At 47.6% G+C, this 16,923-nt stretch overlaps 1 protein-coding gene across 1 annotated transcript in view; it reads left to right on the top strand.

Moving 5' to 3' along the window:
• Window positions 1-970: 970 nt before the first annotated feature.
• The window catches only part of Pdzrn3 (PDZ domain containing ring finger 3), a 229,312-nt gene continuing 213,359 nt past the window's right edge, over window positions 971-16,923 (top strand). The window contains exons 1-2 of the mRNA XM_052174441.1: window positions 971-1,783; window positions 15,862-15,948. Coding sequence (XP_052030401.1) covers window positions 1,061-1,783; window positions 15,862-15,948 — 810 coding nt within the window. The 5' untranslated portion in view covers window positions 971-1,060. The remainder of the gene's footprint in view (window positions 1,784-15,861; window positions 15,949-16,923) is intronic.

Below are 16,923 nucleotides of genomic sequence, written 5' to 3'. Positions count from 1 at the left end.
AAACAAACAAACAACAATAAATAAATGTATTTAAGGAAAACAAAACAACAACACAAACAAGATGAAAGGATGTTGTTGGCCAGTTGGCTTAGGCAGTGCTACAGACACTTGAAGTTTTAAGTGCCTCCTTCAACCGGCAGAGTCAGGGTTCCGGTAATCAGGGCTCCAGTAATCAGGGGCAGTAGTTTTCAAATGGACCTAAAGTGCTCTCATGCAACATTGTAGCGCTGGTTTTTAAAGGGACTAGTTTAGAAGCTCTCCACAAAATGCTTGCAGTACTGTAGTGTCCTCTTTATAGAGATGTAAGAAGCTGACACAGCCAACCACTCAGGCCTGTCCCATCCAGGCAGCTGGAGGGGAGAATCTAATTCCTGCAAATTCGCCTTCTGGTCCTAGAAACCTCTAGCTGCTAAACACTATAGTTCGCAGATCTCCTGGTTGGGACCAAAGTTTCAGCTACAGAGTCCGGCAGCCGCTGTAACTTCCCCCCCCCCCCCCAGTGAAATAAATAAATAACGACCGTAAATACAGTGATAGCAGGGCCTTAGATATTTTTCACTCTGAAAGGCAGACACAGGAGAAAGAAGTAGGTGGGGAATGAAAAGTCCTGATGTGGCAGGAAACTTCTGTGGGCGAGAGTCACAGACGCAGCTCCAAACCGAGGGAGATGCTCTCTGCTGGCGTATTTTGTCTTTTAGAGAATCCTCCAAGAAAGCGGAGAGGAGATTCCCCTAAGAGGGGTCCCATCTCCGGTCTCTGGCAGGTCTCCCTGCTTTGTGGTCACCCCAGCCTCTTCTGCCTGGAGGTTCCCTCCCTTTGGCAAAAGGAGGGTCGCGAGGCCCGGGAGGCAAGATGTGAGTGCGCTCGCGTTCCAGCCAATACGGCCGGAGGAGTCCTGTTCCTCGGGCATTTTCCGAGGAAGTCTGGAGCAATTAGGCTCAGTCCTGGGAGAGCTAGCTAGAGAGCGGGCGGCGTAGCCGGCGTGTCTGGGCCGCCTCGCAGGGAGGGAGGGAGGGGGCGGCCGGTCGCCCGGCGGCGACACCGGGCCCCGGCCGCCACCATGGGTTTCGAGTTGGACCGCTTTGACGGCGACGTGGACCCTGATCTGAAGTGCGCCTTATGCCACAAGGTCCTGGAGGACCCGCTGACCACTCCGTGCGGCCATGTATTCTGCGCCGGTTGCGTGCTGCCCTGGGTAGTGCAGGAGGGCAGCTGCCCCGCGCGTTGTCGTGGTCGCCTCTCGGCCAAGGAACTTAACCACGTCCTGCCGCTCAAGCGTCTCATCCTCAAGTTGGACATCAAGTGCGCTCACGCGGCGCGGGGCTGCGGCCGGGTGGTCAAGTTGCAGGACTTGCCCGAGCACCTGGAGCGCTGCGACTTCGCGCCCGCGCGCTGCCGCCACGCGGGCTGCGGCCAGCTGCTGCTGCGACGCGACGTGGAGGCCCACATGCGCGACGCGTGCGACGCGCGGCCCGTGGGTCGCTGCCAGGAGGGCTGCGGGCTGCCGCTGACGCACGGCGAGCAGCGAGCGGGCGGCCACTGCTGCGCGCGGGCTCTGCGGGCGCACAACGGCGCGCTGCAGGCCCGCCTGGGCGCGCTGCACAAGGCGCTCAAGAAGGAAGCGCTGCGGGCCGGCAAGCGCGAGAAGTCGCTGGTGGCGCAGCTGGCCGCCGCGCAGCTCGAACTGCAGATGACCGCGCTGCGCTACCAGAAGAAGTTCACCGAGTACAGTGCGCGCCTCGACTCGCTCAGTCGCTGCGTGGCCCCGCCGCCAGGCGGCAAGGTAAGCAATCTCTCTCTCTCTCTCTCTCTCTCTCTCTCTCTCTCTCTCTCTCTCTCTCTCTCTCTCTCTGTGTGTGTGTGTGTCTTTGTCTCTCCCTCTCTCCTTCCCTCTCTCCTCCCTCCTTAGCTGGCTCAGAGTCCCACCCAGGTCCAGGTCCAGGTCCGTGGAGTATAGGGATGCCAGGGTCTTCCTGGGTCATCTCTGGCCTCCTCTTGTTAGCAGTGCTTGCCAGTTGCATCACTCGTGCGGGTTACTTAACTTATCCCAACTGAGAAAATATGGTCCCAAAAAGACAGGACATGTAGAGTGAATTGAAGCTACAGCAGTTTTGGGGGCCGGGGTGTGTCTAAAAACATAAAAACACAAAAAAGGAACTCACAACCAAGTATAGGGTTGGAACAGAGAACGTGGCTCCAGAGTCACGGACGACACTTTGCCCAGCACACCAGCCTGAGACCCGGAAAGCTGCTCATCTTGGCTTAAGAGCAGAGCTGTGGTCCTTGTGAATGTGACACTGCATGGAGTGACCTGGATCCATGGTTCTGCTGAGCTCCAAGGGGGGAGAGGTGGCCACAGAGTTGTTATAGTACAGATCAGAAGGGATGCGAGGAGAGGCCCCTGTGTAAAGGCTGAATTCAAACTTGCACTTTCCTGCCAACTCACTGGCTGACCTTGAGCAAGTAGCTTAACCCCTCTACAGTTGGAAACTGTGGCTCCTAAGGACTTGCCGCAGGGAAACACAGCCAGGCACCCCAGGAGAACTGGTTTGGGCAATCCAGAAAGAACCCAACAACCCACTTGCTCCAATAACTGGAAAGTAATAATTAAATGGTAGTCTTCTTGAATTCAAACATCTCCACCTTTTGGTAACCACTGTGGCTTAGCCTCCACAAGTGCCTCGGTTTACCCCAAGTGTAAAATGATGTTGCTTCCATCAAGGTGAGGATGTAGAAAATCGTTACCCCAAGTGTAAAATGATGTTGCTTCCATCAAGGTGAGGATGTAGAAAATCGTCTGACACAGCGCTGGACAGAAAGTACCTGCAGTTACCTTCAACCACTCCTGTACCATTCCCCTACCCTGCTGCTCAGGGGAGTTATGTCAGCCTCCACTCCTGAGGTCCAGCTTCAAGTGTTCTCCTCTCCTCTCCTCTCCTCTCCTCTCCTCTCCTTTCTTTTCTTCTCACTCCCTCTATCCCCCTCCCTCTCTACTCCCCCTTCTCCTCATCCTCCCCCTCCCCCTCTTTCCTTTCCTCCTACTCCCCTCTTTCATAAAAAACATAGTACAATATTTTGTACATGGAGAAACTTCCGTTCCTGGAGGGACAATCGTATGCTAGGGCCAGCGCTTTAAAGGTTCGGAGGTGGATCTTGACTGTACTTGTCTCTAGCACAGTTGTTTTCAACCTGTGGGTTGGGGGTCTCATATTAGACACCCTGCACATCAGATGTTTACAATTTATAACAGTAACAAAATTATAGTCATGAAGTAGCAATAAAGCAATTTTATTTTATTGCCCAGAAACAGTTTCAACATAAGGAACTATATTAAAAGGTCACAGCATTAGGCCCTGTTCTTAATCACAAGTGTGCTGTGTCTCAGTATAGCCACTGGTACCTGTTACTCTCTACTTATTAAAGGCCACCAAGAGTAGGGATATTTTCCACTTCATCTAACCCTCATAGAGGAGGGAACTGGCCTGTCCAAATTCCAACAGTGGGACTCAGAAGAAAAAGCATGGATTTTAGGTTCTGCCTTCCAGAAAAGATAGGTTTTTACTAGACTTTGGCTAAATCTAGGCATGTGCTGACATTTGGGGGCTTGGTAAGGCTTTGTTATTGGTAGTCTCTGTTGTCAGATACTCTGCAGAGCATTGAGCAGTAGTACTCCTCCTGGCTTCAACTTATACAATGCCAGCAGACTTTATTACAAATTCCAACAATCCGAAATTGTCAAGTGTCCTCTAGGGAACTACATTCCTTTACTTGAAAACCACTAGTTTTCCTGCAAGCGAGCTTTCACGTTTTCAACAGCTGGGTGCTTCTGCTGCCTGGCAAGGGGTGTGGACCCTGCTGCTGCCACTCTGGCTGCTTCTCCAGATGGCCTGGCAGAGAGGGGAGCATATTTGCCCAAGGGGGCCCCCAGAGACCTATGTCTGCTCTGTTCTCCCCACTTCCCCTCCCTTGCTCCATGCCTGCATTCCGGGCCTGCAAGTTTCTACCCTTCACCCCCTTTCTGGCCCCTGGCCTGTCTGTCAGCTGCAGTCTCCACAGCTGGCCAGCTCTGGGCGAAGGGCAAATATTTACAGCTCTGAGGCTCACAGAGGACCGCACAGGCGCACAAGAGACTGGTGTGAGCTTGCAACTCACCCAAACAGAGGGTTGAGCTTGATTTTCAATCAGGCGCCAGGCTTTGGGCAAAGGCTTTCCCAAGTGTCTCTTGTTTATGCTGTCGTCTGGGCTTCCTGTGTCATCTTAAGAGTGACGCTTATTTATAAATAAGCCATTCACTCCTTCTGAGTTCATACATCATTCACTGTTGAGATAGTTTATTATTTCTTCTTGCCTTTCTATTTTCTTTCTGGGATGTTTGAGTAAACTCTCCCTTAGGGTCAAAAATATGATGCTTGAATAAAAATCGGGGATGTGTTTTGAAGCTCTGCTGGGTAAGTAGGGCAGAGAATCAGGGGTGGTAAGTTCAGGAACAAGATGTTGATTTTGAGAGACAGAGAAACTCCATCCTGAAGGTGTAGCCCTGCTCAGGACCTACATGGACCTTTGTGCCAGACTTGGGGACAGTCAAGGATGTCCTGGTCCAAAGGCTTCCCTAGCTGGCTTCTCAGTCTTTAACCCTTAGGCGGCCTCAGACAGGACTTAAGGACGCTTGCTCCTCTTGTTCCCAAGTTAACCCTCCTCAGCCTTTGCTGAGAGGGTCAGCTCTTCCTGTAGTCAGCTGCAACTCCTCCCATGAGGAGCTGTTTAAGGGCTTGTGTATTTCATTGGGCCAACTTTCTGTCCCTCCTTGGTTCTGTTTATTCCTTTCCAGAGGCAGAAGGATTTAAGTTGCCTGGAAACTCTCAGATACAAAACTTTTATTTCATATTTTTCTAAAACCCATTGTTTGTTTCTCTGGTATAAACTGAAGCGTATAATAAAACTCGATTTATAAATGATCTGACGTTCTTCCTGTTGTCTTGATTCCGTTTCTTACAACCCCCGAGCACCTCACCTCGGACTTGGCTAGATCGGACCTCGTGGCTTGCTCTGGTTGACGTGTTATTATTGTTGCTTTTTCAGACCCCAGTGTGCTAGGAATGCTTGAAGAATGTGATGAAACCCATTTGCTATAGTCTCTCCCATAGCCAGTCTCAGGAACCTAGAGTTCTTGTACATGCTAAGCAAGTATGCTACCACTGAGCTGTATCCCCAGTTCTCTTTTATGATTTTTTTTCCCTCTGTGCAGTGTGGGTTATGGAGGCGGGAGCCTTATCAATGCTGGGCAAGTCTTCAACCATTGAATTAATTCCTACCCTTCAGATCATTGTCTAAACATTTTAAGATCAGGGATAACATTTTAAAAGTGACATCAACAGCAGTGGTCTAGGAAGATACCTCTGACTTGCTAAGGCCACATCTCTTGGTAGTTGGCTGGGACGGGGTTGGGAGGGCATGCTTTAGTTAAAGAGACTTGCTTCCACCCTCGGTTTCCCACCCTGACCTACCAACCTGTTGGTAAGAGCAGAGGCATCCTCGAGCATGTTTAGTTTTGCTCTCTGGCAAAGTAGCAGTTCTTGGTAAAACCTCAGAGTCATTGAGAAACTGAAGGCTCCTCCCTGTACCCTTTGACCCTCTGAGTCCAGGCAGTCAGTGGAATCCTGGTTTACCTCTTAAACCTGTCTTGCACCTACCTATTTACTCTTCTCTTAGGTCATTCAGACAATCTTTCTCAGTCAGAGGTTCTCAACCTCAGCACAGCCACCATTAGCACTGATTGACTCCTGCTGTGCCTGTGGTACTTACTAGTGCTGCGGCATGGCTAGCACCACACCCTAACATCAGCACACCTCCAAGAGCAGCCGTCCCTGAGCTGTGATAAGCAGATCTATCTGCAGCTACTTCGTAATGAGGAACAAGACTGGCCTTCCTTTCAACCACCGCCATCCCAGCATCGTCTCCTGCCTGGACTAGCCGTTCCTCCCCACACCCTTTCTTTTCACGTCATTCTTGACCTATCACTAGCAATCACTTCTTACAAGTGTCAATCACATCTCACTCTATTCTACTTTCTTTGCCTTGGGCTGGCGGAACCAAATAATCTAGCAAACTGCACCCAACTACACCCACCTGTTGGTGTTCTCCTTTCTCTTGTCTTGATTTCTCCGAGTTTTGAGGGCTTTGTGGCTAAGCCTCCAGGCTCCTAACTAACTAGCCCTGGGCCTTTGCACCTGCTTTTTTCTCTACTCTGGGACTGTATTTCCAATCATGCCTCTCCTCAGCACTTGCTCCGTCTCTCTCTCCTTTTGCCATGGGACTTTCTGTCCACACTTAAGTTTATCCCTTAGTAAATAACCGACTTCCTCTCCTTTCTGTCTTGGTCCAACATTGCTATATCCAGAAGCCAGGCTTCTCTGATCTTATAGATGATGTCTGGCATCCTAAGGCTCTCCCTTGTTCGTGGAATTTATGCTAGTTATAACTCTCTAATTAGAAGGGTCTGTCTGGTGGAAGACTGTCTCCTCCCTGCTACAGCCCTCCTCATGTGGCTCCTAACTAAGTCCTTGATGACCATTCTTATCAGCTGTAAAAACCATTCAGGTTGCCCATGAAAAATGGACTTGTATTACGAACAAGTTTTCCTCTGTCATCCATACCTCAAATTGTTTCCAGGGGTTTTTTTGGGGGGGGGTGGGGAGACATTGTTTTTCTTCTATGAAATCCACCCAGATCAAGTGGTATAAAGCTTCAAATCCCTGAAACTGGTTTTTTGGCCATTTAGAACTGGAGATAAATTAATTTAACAAATAATTGTATCAAAGAAGTATTCCAGATGCTTGAAGGCTTTGAAATGAATCTATACTGTTTGTGCCCTCGGGTGCCTTTGTTTCAGACAAGTGTGAGTAAATAGCTGTTCCTTGGTGTGTTTAACAAAACAGCTTCTTTCAGCTGGAAGAAATGTGGGCTGACAGTTACACTCTGTTTCAGTGCTTTATGAAGAAGGTGAAGATTTGGTTTACAGATAGATTAGCTATACTGGAGTCAGTGTGTAAAGCTCTTGGGGTTGGAAACTCTCCTGAGATTGATGTGTGAGTGGTTTCTTTTAGTGTTCAGAGGTGATGCATGCCTCTCTGGGCGTGCGTTTGATAAGCAGGAATCTGTGTGTTGGGTAGTTCTTGCTGGACTGGAACCAGAATGCTTAAAGGAAAAGTATTGAGCAGGTTTCACTGGCACTGACACTTGAGGGTGCCCCACAGCGTCTTGAGACACCACTCTAGGGTACATAGAATTCTCCAGCTCTCTCCCCCTCCCTCCCTCCCTCCCTCCCTCCCTCCCTCCCTCCCTCCCTCCCTCCCTCCCTCCCTCCCTCTCTCTCTCTCTCTCTCTCTCTCTCTCTCTCTCTCTCTCTCTCTCTCTCTCTCTCTCTCTCTCCCTCTCTCTCAATAGAGATTATAAAATGTTTTAAGCCAGAGACTGGGGAGAGAGCTTGCTGTATAAGCACTGAGGGCCTGAATTTGAATTCCCAGCACTCAAGTAAAAACGTGAGCACCGCAGTGCACACCTGTGATGCCAGCAGGACAGAGGCAGAGGCTAGAGCCTTCCTGTTGCTTGCTTGCCAGCCAGCCTAGCTGGGTTGACGAGCTCCAGATGAAGTGAGAGACCTGCCTGGAACTATATAGACGGGTACATAGCTATAGATGGGGAAGAGCAGTGGAGGAAGACAGCAGGCCTTCTTGACTTCTGACCTCCACATACATGAACAGATACTTGAATCTATGTGTACACACAGAGAAACAGATACACACATGTGCACATACAAAACAGAAAACAAACACCCCCACCAAAAAAATGAAAACGAAAACAAAAATCAACCAATCAACCAACCAAACAAACAAAAAACCCAGAAACATTCTAAACCAGTTTGGTTAAAGCTAGAAATGAGATGGTAAGGGCAGAACTGGCTTTAAACCTAGTGTTTCCTGACTTCAATCTCATACGCTTTTATCAAAATAAGAATACTTTATCCAAAACCAATTAGTCACTCCTGAAATCATGTACATATAAGAAATCCTAAACAGACACATTGGATTGTATTTACTTATTTACATATTTATGCATGAACACACACACATACATCAATAATAGTCACAGAAAAAGAGGTCACAGATTTGAGAAGGAAGCATGGGAAGGGTTGGAAGAAGGGAAGAAGGAAATATGTAATTATATTTTGACTAAAATTTTTAAAAATTAAAAGAAGACTATCGTTCTGAGAAGTACTCTTCTGCAGTTTCCACAGGCTTCAGAAGGGTTGCTGTCATCTGTGCCTAGCTCTGTGTCGGCTTGGAGTGTGGATGGAGTCTTTAGTTCATCTTCAGGGAGACCTGGTCACTCCCTGTTGTAGACAGGGTCAGACCCAGACAGTTGAGCACCTTGACCACTATACTCCCTTGACTGCTTCTGCTGGTTTTTCTTGCCTTCCAATGCATGGATTTCCTCCCCTTACAGAAATTGCCATGTTCACAGATCTTATGCAATCAAAGCATGGGGAGTAGAGACCACAGCTTGGCTAGCAGAGACACTCAGGCAAAGTAGATAAACAAGCAAACAAAACAAAATGATAGTGTCCAGGAGATGGTCGTAGTACTTTATTTCTTTCATTATTATCCAAGTTATTTCAAGAGATGCTCAGGGTGGGAAGTAGATAAAATTCTTCCAAATATATTCCGTTGATCGGTTCCTCACATCCTTGTAGCTGGAATATCAGGTGCTGTAGTGGACTTTGATTGGTACAAAGGCAAAACTGAGCATCTTCAGCTCAAGGGAGCAGTCAGACACTGACTTATGAATTGAAATCGCCCTAACTCTTATTATTTGCCTATCCAAGCTTTGTATCTGTCAGGTTGCCATTCTCCACCTGGCCCCAGTAATGGTGTAATGGTGCCCTAATAATCTAGGTCCAATAAGAAAGGGATTGGTATAACACCATGATTGCTCTTGTAAAGAAAATAACTACCAGATGGGCTTGGGTGGCCATCTCTCTCATCCATGCCATAATTGCAGGTGTGTAACTGGGCAGAGGCAGTGTGTATCCTTGGTTTGATTGTGGCTTACAGCAACCACAGCCATGGGAACTGGCAGTGGATGTGCCAGATGAGTCCTTAGCAGACAGTTCACCCTGTTGGCTAATAGCTGTTTTCCAGTGCCCATAGCTCTACTGCAGGACCATGAAGAGAGGGACAGAGTCCCATTAGGTTGAGGGTCAGGGTTGGATGCAAGGTACCCAGAGTAGAGCTGCCTATCAGATCTTAGACACTGTGGCTTAAAGGATTACATGTGTCTTCTCCCTGGTGTTCAGGGACTCTGAGAGGAACTCCCAGTTCCTATAAACAAGAAAATAATGGGTTTACAGCTGCTAAGTGAAGTAGGCTTTGCTCTCTGTAATTTGGCAAAGAAAATACTTTGGGTGTGTCTTTGGATGTTTAAAACTTAAAATTTTCTTACCATGCTACTCAGGGGGCTACAGCAGGAGGATCACATTCAAGGCTTGTCCCTGTGCTACATAATGAGAGCGCCTTAAAGACAAAATTTCGCAAACTCTTATCCACCCTGTTTTAGTCCATTTGGATTGCTATAACCAAATGCCATCAATCGGGCAGCTGGTAAACAATAGGAATTGGTTTCTTGAGCTCTGGAGTCTGAGAAGTCCAGGAAGACAAACGTGGCAGAGTCAGTGTTGGGTGAAGGCCTGAAGCAGCCTTGGTTCGTGGACAGTGTTTTGGTCTTTTTGTTTTGTTTTGTTTTGCTTGTTTGTTTGTTTTACCCTATGCCTTTTATAGATCAGGTAAAAGGCCCTGATTCCTAAACACATTTCAATGCCTCTCTGCTTCCACTAATATCATTATCTTAAGACGTATATTTCAACAAAACTGTTAAAATGTGTATGTTGTGTGTACATATACACACATGTGGCACAGAGGGCACCATTCAGTGTTATTCCTCAGGTGTTTTTGAGACAGAGTCTTTGAGTGGTATAAGAACTTGTTATGTGTGCTAGGTTGGCTGGCCAGAGGGCTCCGGGGATCTGCCAGTCTCCACATCCCTAGCACTGGCTCTATCCATGAGGCTCTATATGTGTGACCCTATACATGTGTACCACCACCTCCTGTGACAATCTTATTGCTGGCAAGACAAGCATTTACTGACCGAGCCATTTCCCAATCTCCTAATGTCTCAGTATTGAGGGCACACAGACTTTCGCAGCATAACACACCCTTGGCGGACACATCGAGGATGCCGCACTTGAGGTCCTCGTGGCGGCGGTGTTTTGCACCGCATCTGGTTATTTCCATGAATCATTGCTTATGAACAGTCTCGAGCAAAGCAAATGAGTCAATGGCACAAATTAGAGAGATGGAATTGGAGCTCGGCTCGTGGAAATATGAAATCAAGCGCTCGGGGATTCTGCAGTTTGTTTAGATAGTGTGGCAAACTCTTGAGTAGAGCAGAAGTGAGAACTCTTTGTCTCTGTTACACTGTTCTCCAAACACATGCCGTTTGGCTTGCAGATGTGCGGGTGTGATTTGGCAGAGCTGAAGGCCCTGCAAATGCTGTCCTTTGGTCCCAAGTCCCTGTCTTCCTGGGTCCTTCCTCTCTCTCCATTCTCTCTAAAATGTCTTAGTTAGTCACACATCCCGCTCGTTCTCCCGTGGCCATCCCATCCAACTGATACTCGTATTCAAGTATCATCTCCATCAGCCGCTGCCTCTGCCTCAGGCTCAAACAGTGTCCCCTTCTGTTCTTCCTCCCAGATTCCTTTATTTCAACCTGAATTTGAATTACAAGGCGGTCTTAGTCTATGCTCCTTCATTGAGAATGGCAAAGGCCGAACTACAAAGAAGACAAAAGGCTTCAAGTGCAGGGAGTGAAGATATCCAAGTCCATCCTTACAGAACTTCTGGCAGATGGCTCTTTCTCTCCTCTGTCCCCTCCAACCCACAGCCCTGCACATTCTTTGCTTGGCGACAGCCAAATATACAGCACTTTCATGTCACTCGACAACAGACGGGCCTGGTTCCCAGCTGTGGGAGCCTCAAGGAACTTCGCTAATCTGAAGCTGAGAGGTGTCCTGTTAGCCCAGACAGCCTAGTGGTCGGTCGGTCAGGTCAGTCAGTTCCATTCCGCCTCTACCCACTGGGCAGCTTTCCAGTTCCCTGTCCCAGGAGCCCACAACTGCTCTGAACCAGAAACCGCCCTCACTTTCAAAACGGAGCTTTCGAAAGAGTTCATAGTGACAGTTACGGGTGGTTGCTGAAAGGGCCATACTGATTAGTGATAGCCTCAGTGCAAGCTTCTGAAGCCAGAGAAAAGTACCAGAATAGGACTGAAAGGCAGAGGGACTTCCATCCCTAGAGGGCAGGTCACACTCTTCAGTGCTGAAAGCACAGCCCTCACAAGAGCGTCTCCCAGACAATCAAAGTGGAGCAACACATGACGTAATGAGATGAACAGAGAAGTGCATTCCGCAGTTCTGGCACGTGAGAACATGATAAAGTCTGGTGACGCTAGGCTGACACCAGGACATAGCATCGCATGGGACCACTCAGATAAATGTGGCTTGCCTTTAAATTTAAAAAGTCCTTGAGGGGTAAAACATCATTAGGAGGTTTGTGGCAGTGTGCAGAATATGTGACTTCCACTCTGACATCTCCTTCCCTCCCCAGATTCTTAAGCTGCCTGTAGAGTTGAAAGCAGAAGCAGCTGAGACTTCAAATGATCCAATAGATCCATATTGGAAGAGGAAAGAGGGGTTTTAAGCAAAATCACATTCATAGTGCTTTTATTTCTTCTCATGGCCTTCTGGCCTGGGACCTCTGGAGGTTTCATGCCCTAGTTTGAGTATAGTCATAGCCCCTTCTCTAAGGTTAATCTGTGTCCTTTCTCTACCCTAAAGATATAAGGCTATCCCAAGGAGACCGCCATGACAGTAAGGGCCCAGCTATCTCCTTGGCTAGAGTTCTGGAATGGCAGCAGCTTGACAGCAGTGTGTTAGATCTGTCTGTCCAGCTATGAGAAATAATCGTGTCAGCGGGCTCCATAATCACTCTCACCCAGTGACGCGCTCCTCTGTCTATCGGCTCCTAGGGAAGAGACATGAGAACTGTTATAGAGTCTGGACAGCTGAAGGCAAAGCTCCTGAGGAAAACTCACCTGGCTTCCACTTGCCACTGTTTTCCTTCTCTTGCTTCCTTCTCAGCCCTAAGCCCGGGGTCTGGTGGGCTGTGGTGCTGACCAGAGTGGGCAGCCATCCCCAAGAACTCTGCCCCCTCCCCCTTCTGCCTCCACAGCTCATAGTGAGCCACGCTCACTGTTTCGTGGGTTTGCGCTGGTGCAGGTGGCATCTGCTCCCCATCGGCCTTGCCTCCCCAATCTGCGTGGCCATATCCTGTGTCCCATTACCGTTCTGCTTGGCCCATAGCCCACCTTGTCGTCTGCCATTCTAGTCTGTGCTTTGCTCAGAGTCTGAGCTGCCTTCCTCCATTTTTCTCGTCACACGTACCCTCTGATGTGAAATGTGCCCACCTGGTATTTTTTCCATTGGTATTCTAGAGACTTTTGCAATCTTGGAAAAAAGGAGGGATGTACCACAGAGTAGTATCTCCCTTTTGGTTTATTTTTAAAATGTCTTTTCTTTTCAGTGCCAGTTCTTCAAGCTTACCTAAATATTGACTAAGCTATGCTCTGCTGAACGGATTTGGGGGAATAGTGCCTGATGGGTTGATGGACATCCCAGCGTCAGGGTCTATCTCAGCATTCAGCCATGCTTATGTCTTGAGCACTCACTATGGGCCAGTATACCTAGGCTTATGTGAGGTATGGCCTGTATCATCTGTTGTCATGGTACCCATGACATGAGAAAAGAAGCTATTAATCCCTTTCTGTGGATCAGGAGAATGACCTCAAGTCATGACTTGTAAGTGTAAGGTCTTACCTAAGGTGCCATTGGTGTCAGGGGCACTTTCAGGATTTACCAAGCTCTGGAAAACATTCTCAGTCTTCACAGTTACTCTTATAAAATCCAGTATGCTTGTTAGACTATAAAAGCATATAATCAAGGGGTGTTCAGCCTTTTGATATTACTATATGAAATTGTCCTGTACACTTTTTGTGGGACGACATTGTAGCTGTCCTGGGATGTATGGAACCCTCAGCTGGCAGATTGACACATAGCTGGTGCAGACAGGTTTAGGACAGGGTGCAAACATTTAGAGTCGTCCCACAGAGAACATGGGTGCTGGAGTGTCACAGACCTCAGTTCTAGGCTCCAGGCTCCCTCTTTATTTCTGTTTAACCTTGAGCCTGTGTGTGAGCCTTGTCCCTGTGCCCCTGTGTTGAGAGACAGATGTGTCTCTTAATCAGCCATTCACATATAGTTAGACCCTTTCCCATGTCTCATCTCCCACCCTGAATTTTGGAGAAAATTGCATAGCATGGCTTGTGATAAACCCCCATATGTTCTAGTACAGCTTCAACACTCCCTTAAGTGGAAGACACCACTGTACCAAAGTTTAAAGTGTCAGGAGGGCAGCATGGGTGAGAGCTCTTGCACACCTGCCTGCATATCTACCTCTCTTTAGTTGGTAAAATGTAATTGAATGGAGACCATATCTACATTTTTTTTCTGAAGTATTTTGAGACCAGGAGCAGATTACACAGTTTTTCTGAGATGAATGTGTCTAAGTCTGATGTTTGTGTGGGATGGGGTGGTGAAAACCGTAATTCCTATTTCCCACTGCAAAAGTGAGCAAGTGAAGGTTGTTGGAGAACACAGTGGGAGAGGAAATGCGGACTGAAGCCTGTGGGAAGAGAACAGAGCAAGGCGTTTGATAACTGGGCAGAGAAATGAAAGAATTCAGTTCCTGCTGACCTTCAGCTTCGCCAGCTCAGCATCCCATCCCTGGTGACTCTTCTACACGTGAGCATATGCTGTGACACAGCCCTAGGTGATATACTGCCGAAGCATCCTTCCTTCTTCTCATGGCTTGCCTCCGGCAAGGACGTGAAGGGCCAACGAGACTTGGGGGAAAGGTTCTTTGTAAGCTGCTGCTGAGCTGAGGAATGTTGTGTGTTGGGCATGGCTTTCTTAATCCTTCAAAAATACCCGAGGCCCTATCTCTGAGCACCTCAGATAGCATTCCTTGGCAACTTCAGGATTTTGTTCTGTTTCTGTATCCTGGGCAAACCTTCCTAGAGTGAACCCCTTTTCCTGACATTTTAGCAGTTGCAGCATGAGGGACAGGGTAGAGATTTTGCAGACCTGCATAGAATTCCCTTCTCCAGGCTACACTGAAACAAAGCAGGAGGCTGTTCATCTAAACACAAGCTCGACCTAGCATTAGCTCATTGACAGGTAATATCTTTGGCACAATCTGTGTTTGGAGGATGGGAATAGCATCTGTTTATAAAACTGTGTGGATTAGTAAATGAAATAACGCACTTCAGTTTGAGTATAACTTTTGGCATATAGCAAAAACTGAAAATATTAGCTGTTGCCATTGGAAACACAGCATTGTAAAGTTCTTTGGTTTTTACTCCTCCCTCCTCTCCCTCTTTCTCTTCTTCACTGCCACTCTTCCCTTCCCTCTCCTCTCTTCTTTTCCTAACTCGCTCCCTCCCTTTATTCCCCCCTCCCGTTCAGTCTATCTTCATGATTTTCACACAGTAGATCTGAAAGTAAACTTTGGGTTCATTTGATCATGTGTTCTTCTTTGTATGCCATTTGAGATTGTCAGAGCACACGCATCTGCCTTGGATTACTGTGTAACTGTACAGTTTCCATCATCGGTTGTTATGAAAGCCAGGCATGTAAGCCATGTACGATAACTTGTTCAAAGTGCCATGTATTTCTAACTTTTCACCCTTCTCGGAGAGCACAGGAAGAGATGGACTTCCAGTCCATCTGGGTGAATTTCCAGGGTCCAATACAGAGAGCTGGAACCTGTCTCAGTAGAAAAATATTTAAAGCTGCGTTAGTGAACTTAAGGTGTGTCATGGCACAAGAAGTAAGCAGTTTGTACACGAGATGACTCTATTTTTACTGTCCTCCTATCACTTAAAGAGTGTCAACTGAGGTGCCTGGAATCTCTGTCCCTTTTGGCTGCCTGTGTGACCTGTCCCAGGTAACTTCAGCTTGTCGGATTTGAGGTCGTTGTGACGTCTAGTCTAGTTCTCTCTACCCAGCATGTCTTGTGTTAAGGGGTTCTACATTTTCTACATATCAGTCAGTAATGACTGTGTGGAAATGAGCCCTTCCCCTCTGGAACATGCTCAGGGCTTTCTGCTTTCACTCCCCATTTTGGATCTGACAATTGCTTACACACACACACACACACACACACACACACACACACACACTGTGTCTCCCAAACAGAGGGGACTATTGACGGACCACTGCATGTGCTCATACTTCCGAGAGGATTGCCCTTTGACCCTCTCGTGATGTGGCATGAATGCTGTCCTTGAGAAGTAGAGAGAAACAGAGAGTGGCCGTCTAGACAGCCAGAGTCCTGCAGGCCAAAAGAAGGCTGCATCTGTAGACCTAGGAGTCATTGATAATGGATGATTGGGGGCCTGTCTGGACGCCTCCAGACATTCTTCTGTGGTCATCCCAGGCATGTCTGCAAGGTTCTAAAGGCAAGGCTGGATTTCAAATTGTGGTCTAAACGTTTCAGCGGTCAAACTTCTCAAGAGATAAGAATTTATAAAGCAATTAGCTCCATAGTCATGAGTCTCCTTGTATAAGAAGAAAATGCTACCCTCAATTTGCTGTTTGCAAATCAACATGTTAACTAATTTGTTGTCTTGTAGGGTGAAGAGACCAAAAGCCTGACCCTTGTCCTGCATCGAGACTCTGGCTCCCTGGGATTCAATATCATTGGTGGCCGACCCTGTGTGGTATGTTAATTGCTAAAATGATCTTTTAGTTTTTGTTTTTTTCCTCTGTAGAGGTTAGAAGTGAGGTTAAGATGTGGGCTGGATGCTCGATAGCTTTATTCTGCTGTCTTTAGTTTGTGTGTGTGTGTGTGTGTGTGTGTGTCTGTGTCTGTGTGTCTGTGTGTCTGTTTGTCTGTCTGTCTGTCTGTGTGTCTGTCTGTCTGATGTTTTCACACTAAGGGCTGTTCACGTTGATTAGTGTTATGTTTCTGACATTTCTTACTCTTGCTTTACGACATTGGCCTCACATCTCTCTTTCAAACTGTTGACCTTTAGGGTTGCATCAGTGATTATCTGGCAGGAGGACTGAATGGAGTTATGTGATATGGATGTAGCTAGAGATTAATGACCAGTTATCTCCCAACTAAGCTAGATTGTGGGATCCTCCCCATATGGAAATGACACCTGAAACTAGCCTTTGCCACCTTGGCATTACTCATGGGCAAGGCCTAGTCCCATCCTCTTTTCTTCCCAGGCTAGCTCTTTGGTCATCTCATCCCTCAGTGGCCCCTCTCCTAGATGGAAGAGGTCAAATTCCAGTCTGTTAGCTTAGTTTTGACAAAAAATGTCTTGAGGAAAAGCTCTGGGGATGGTGAAGGATGCTCTTCAGATTCTCAGCAAAAGGAGAATCAATTGAGTGTCTGCTGTCTCTTCCTCTGTTCTAGCACTGACCATGTGCTAGACCTTGTTTACCAACTAAAAATAGTTCAAGAAAACAGGATTTGCTCATTCAACAAATACACACTGAGCACTGTTATTTGCTAGAGACTGGTAGGTACAGTAGAGAGCGAAGAGATTGGGACCCTGTAGTCAGGGAGTGATTGCTGGGTGGGGATTGGGGTTGTCAGGCACAAAACAAGTCTACGTGTTAACCATAGACTGGAAAAAATGGGGTGGAAAGAGCATCATTGGTGGTGGCAGTCAGGAAAACCTAGA

The sequence above is a fragment of the Apodemus sylvaticus genome, chromosome 2 (genome assembly GCF_947179515.1).
Source record: "Apodemus sylvaticus chromosome 2, mApoSyl1.1, whole genome shotgun sequence".
Taxonomy (NCBI): Eukaryota; Metazoa; Chordata; class Mammalia; order Rodentia; family Muridae; genus Apodemus; species Apodemus sylvaticus.
This window is presented reverse-complemented; position numbering and strand designations above follow the sequence as displayed.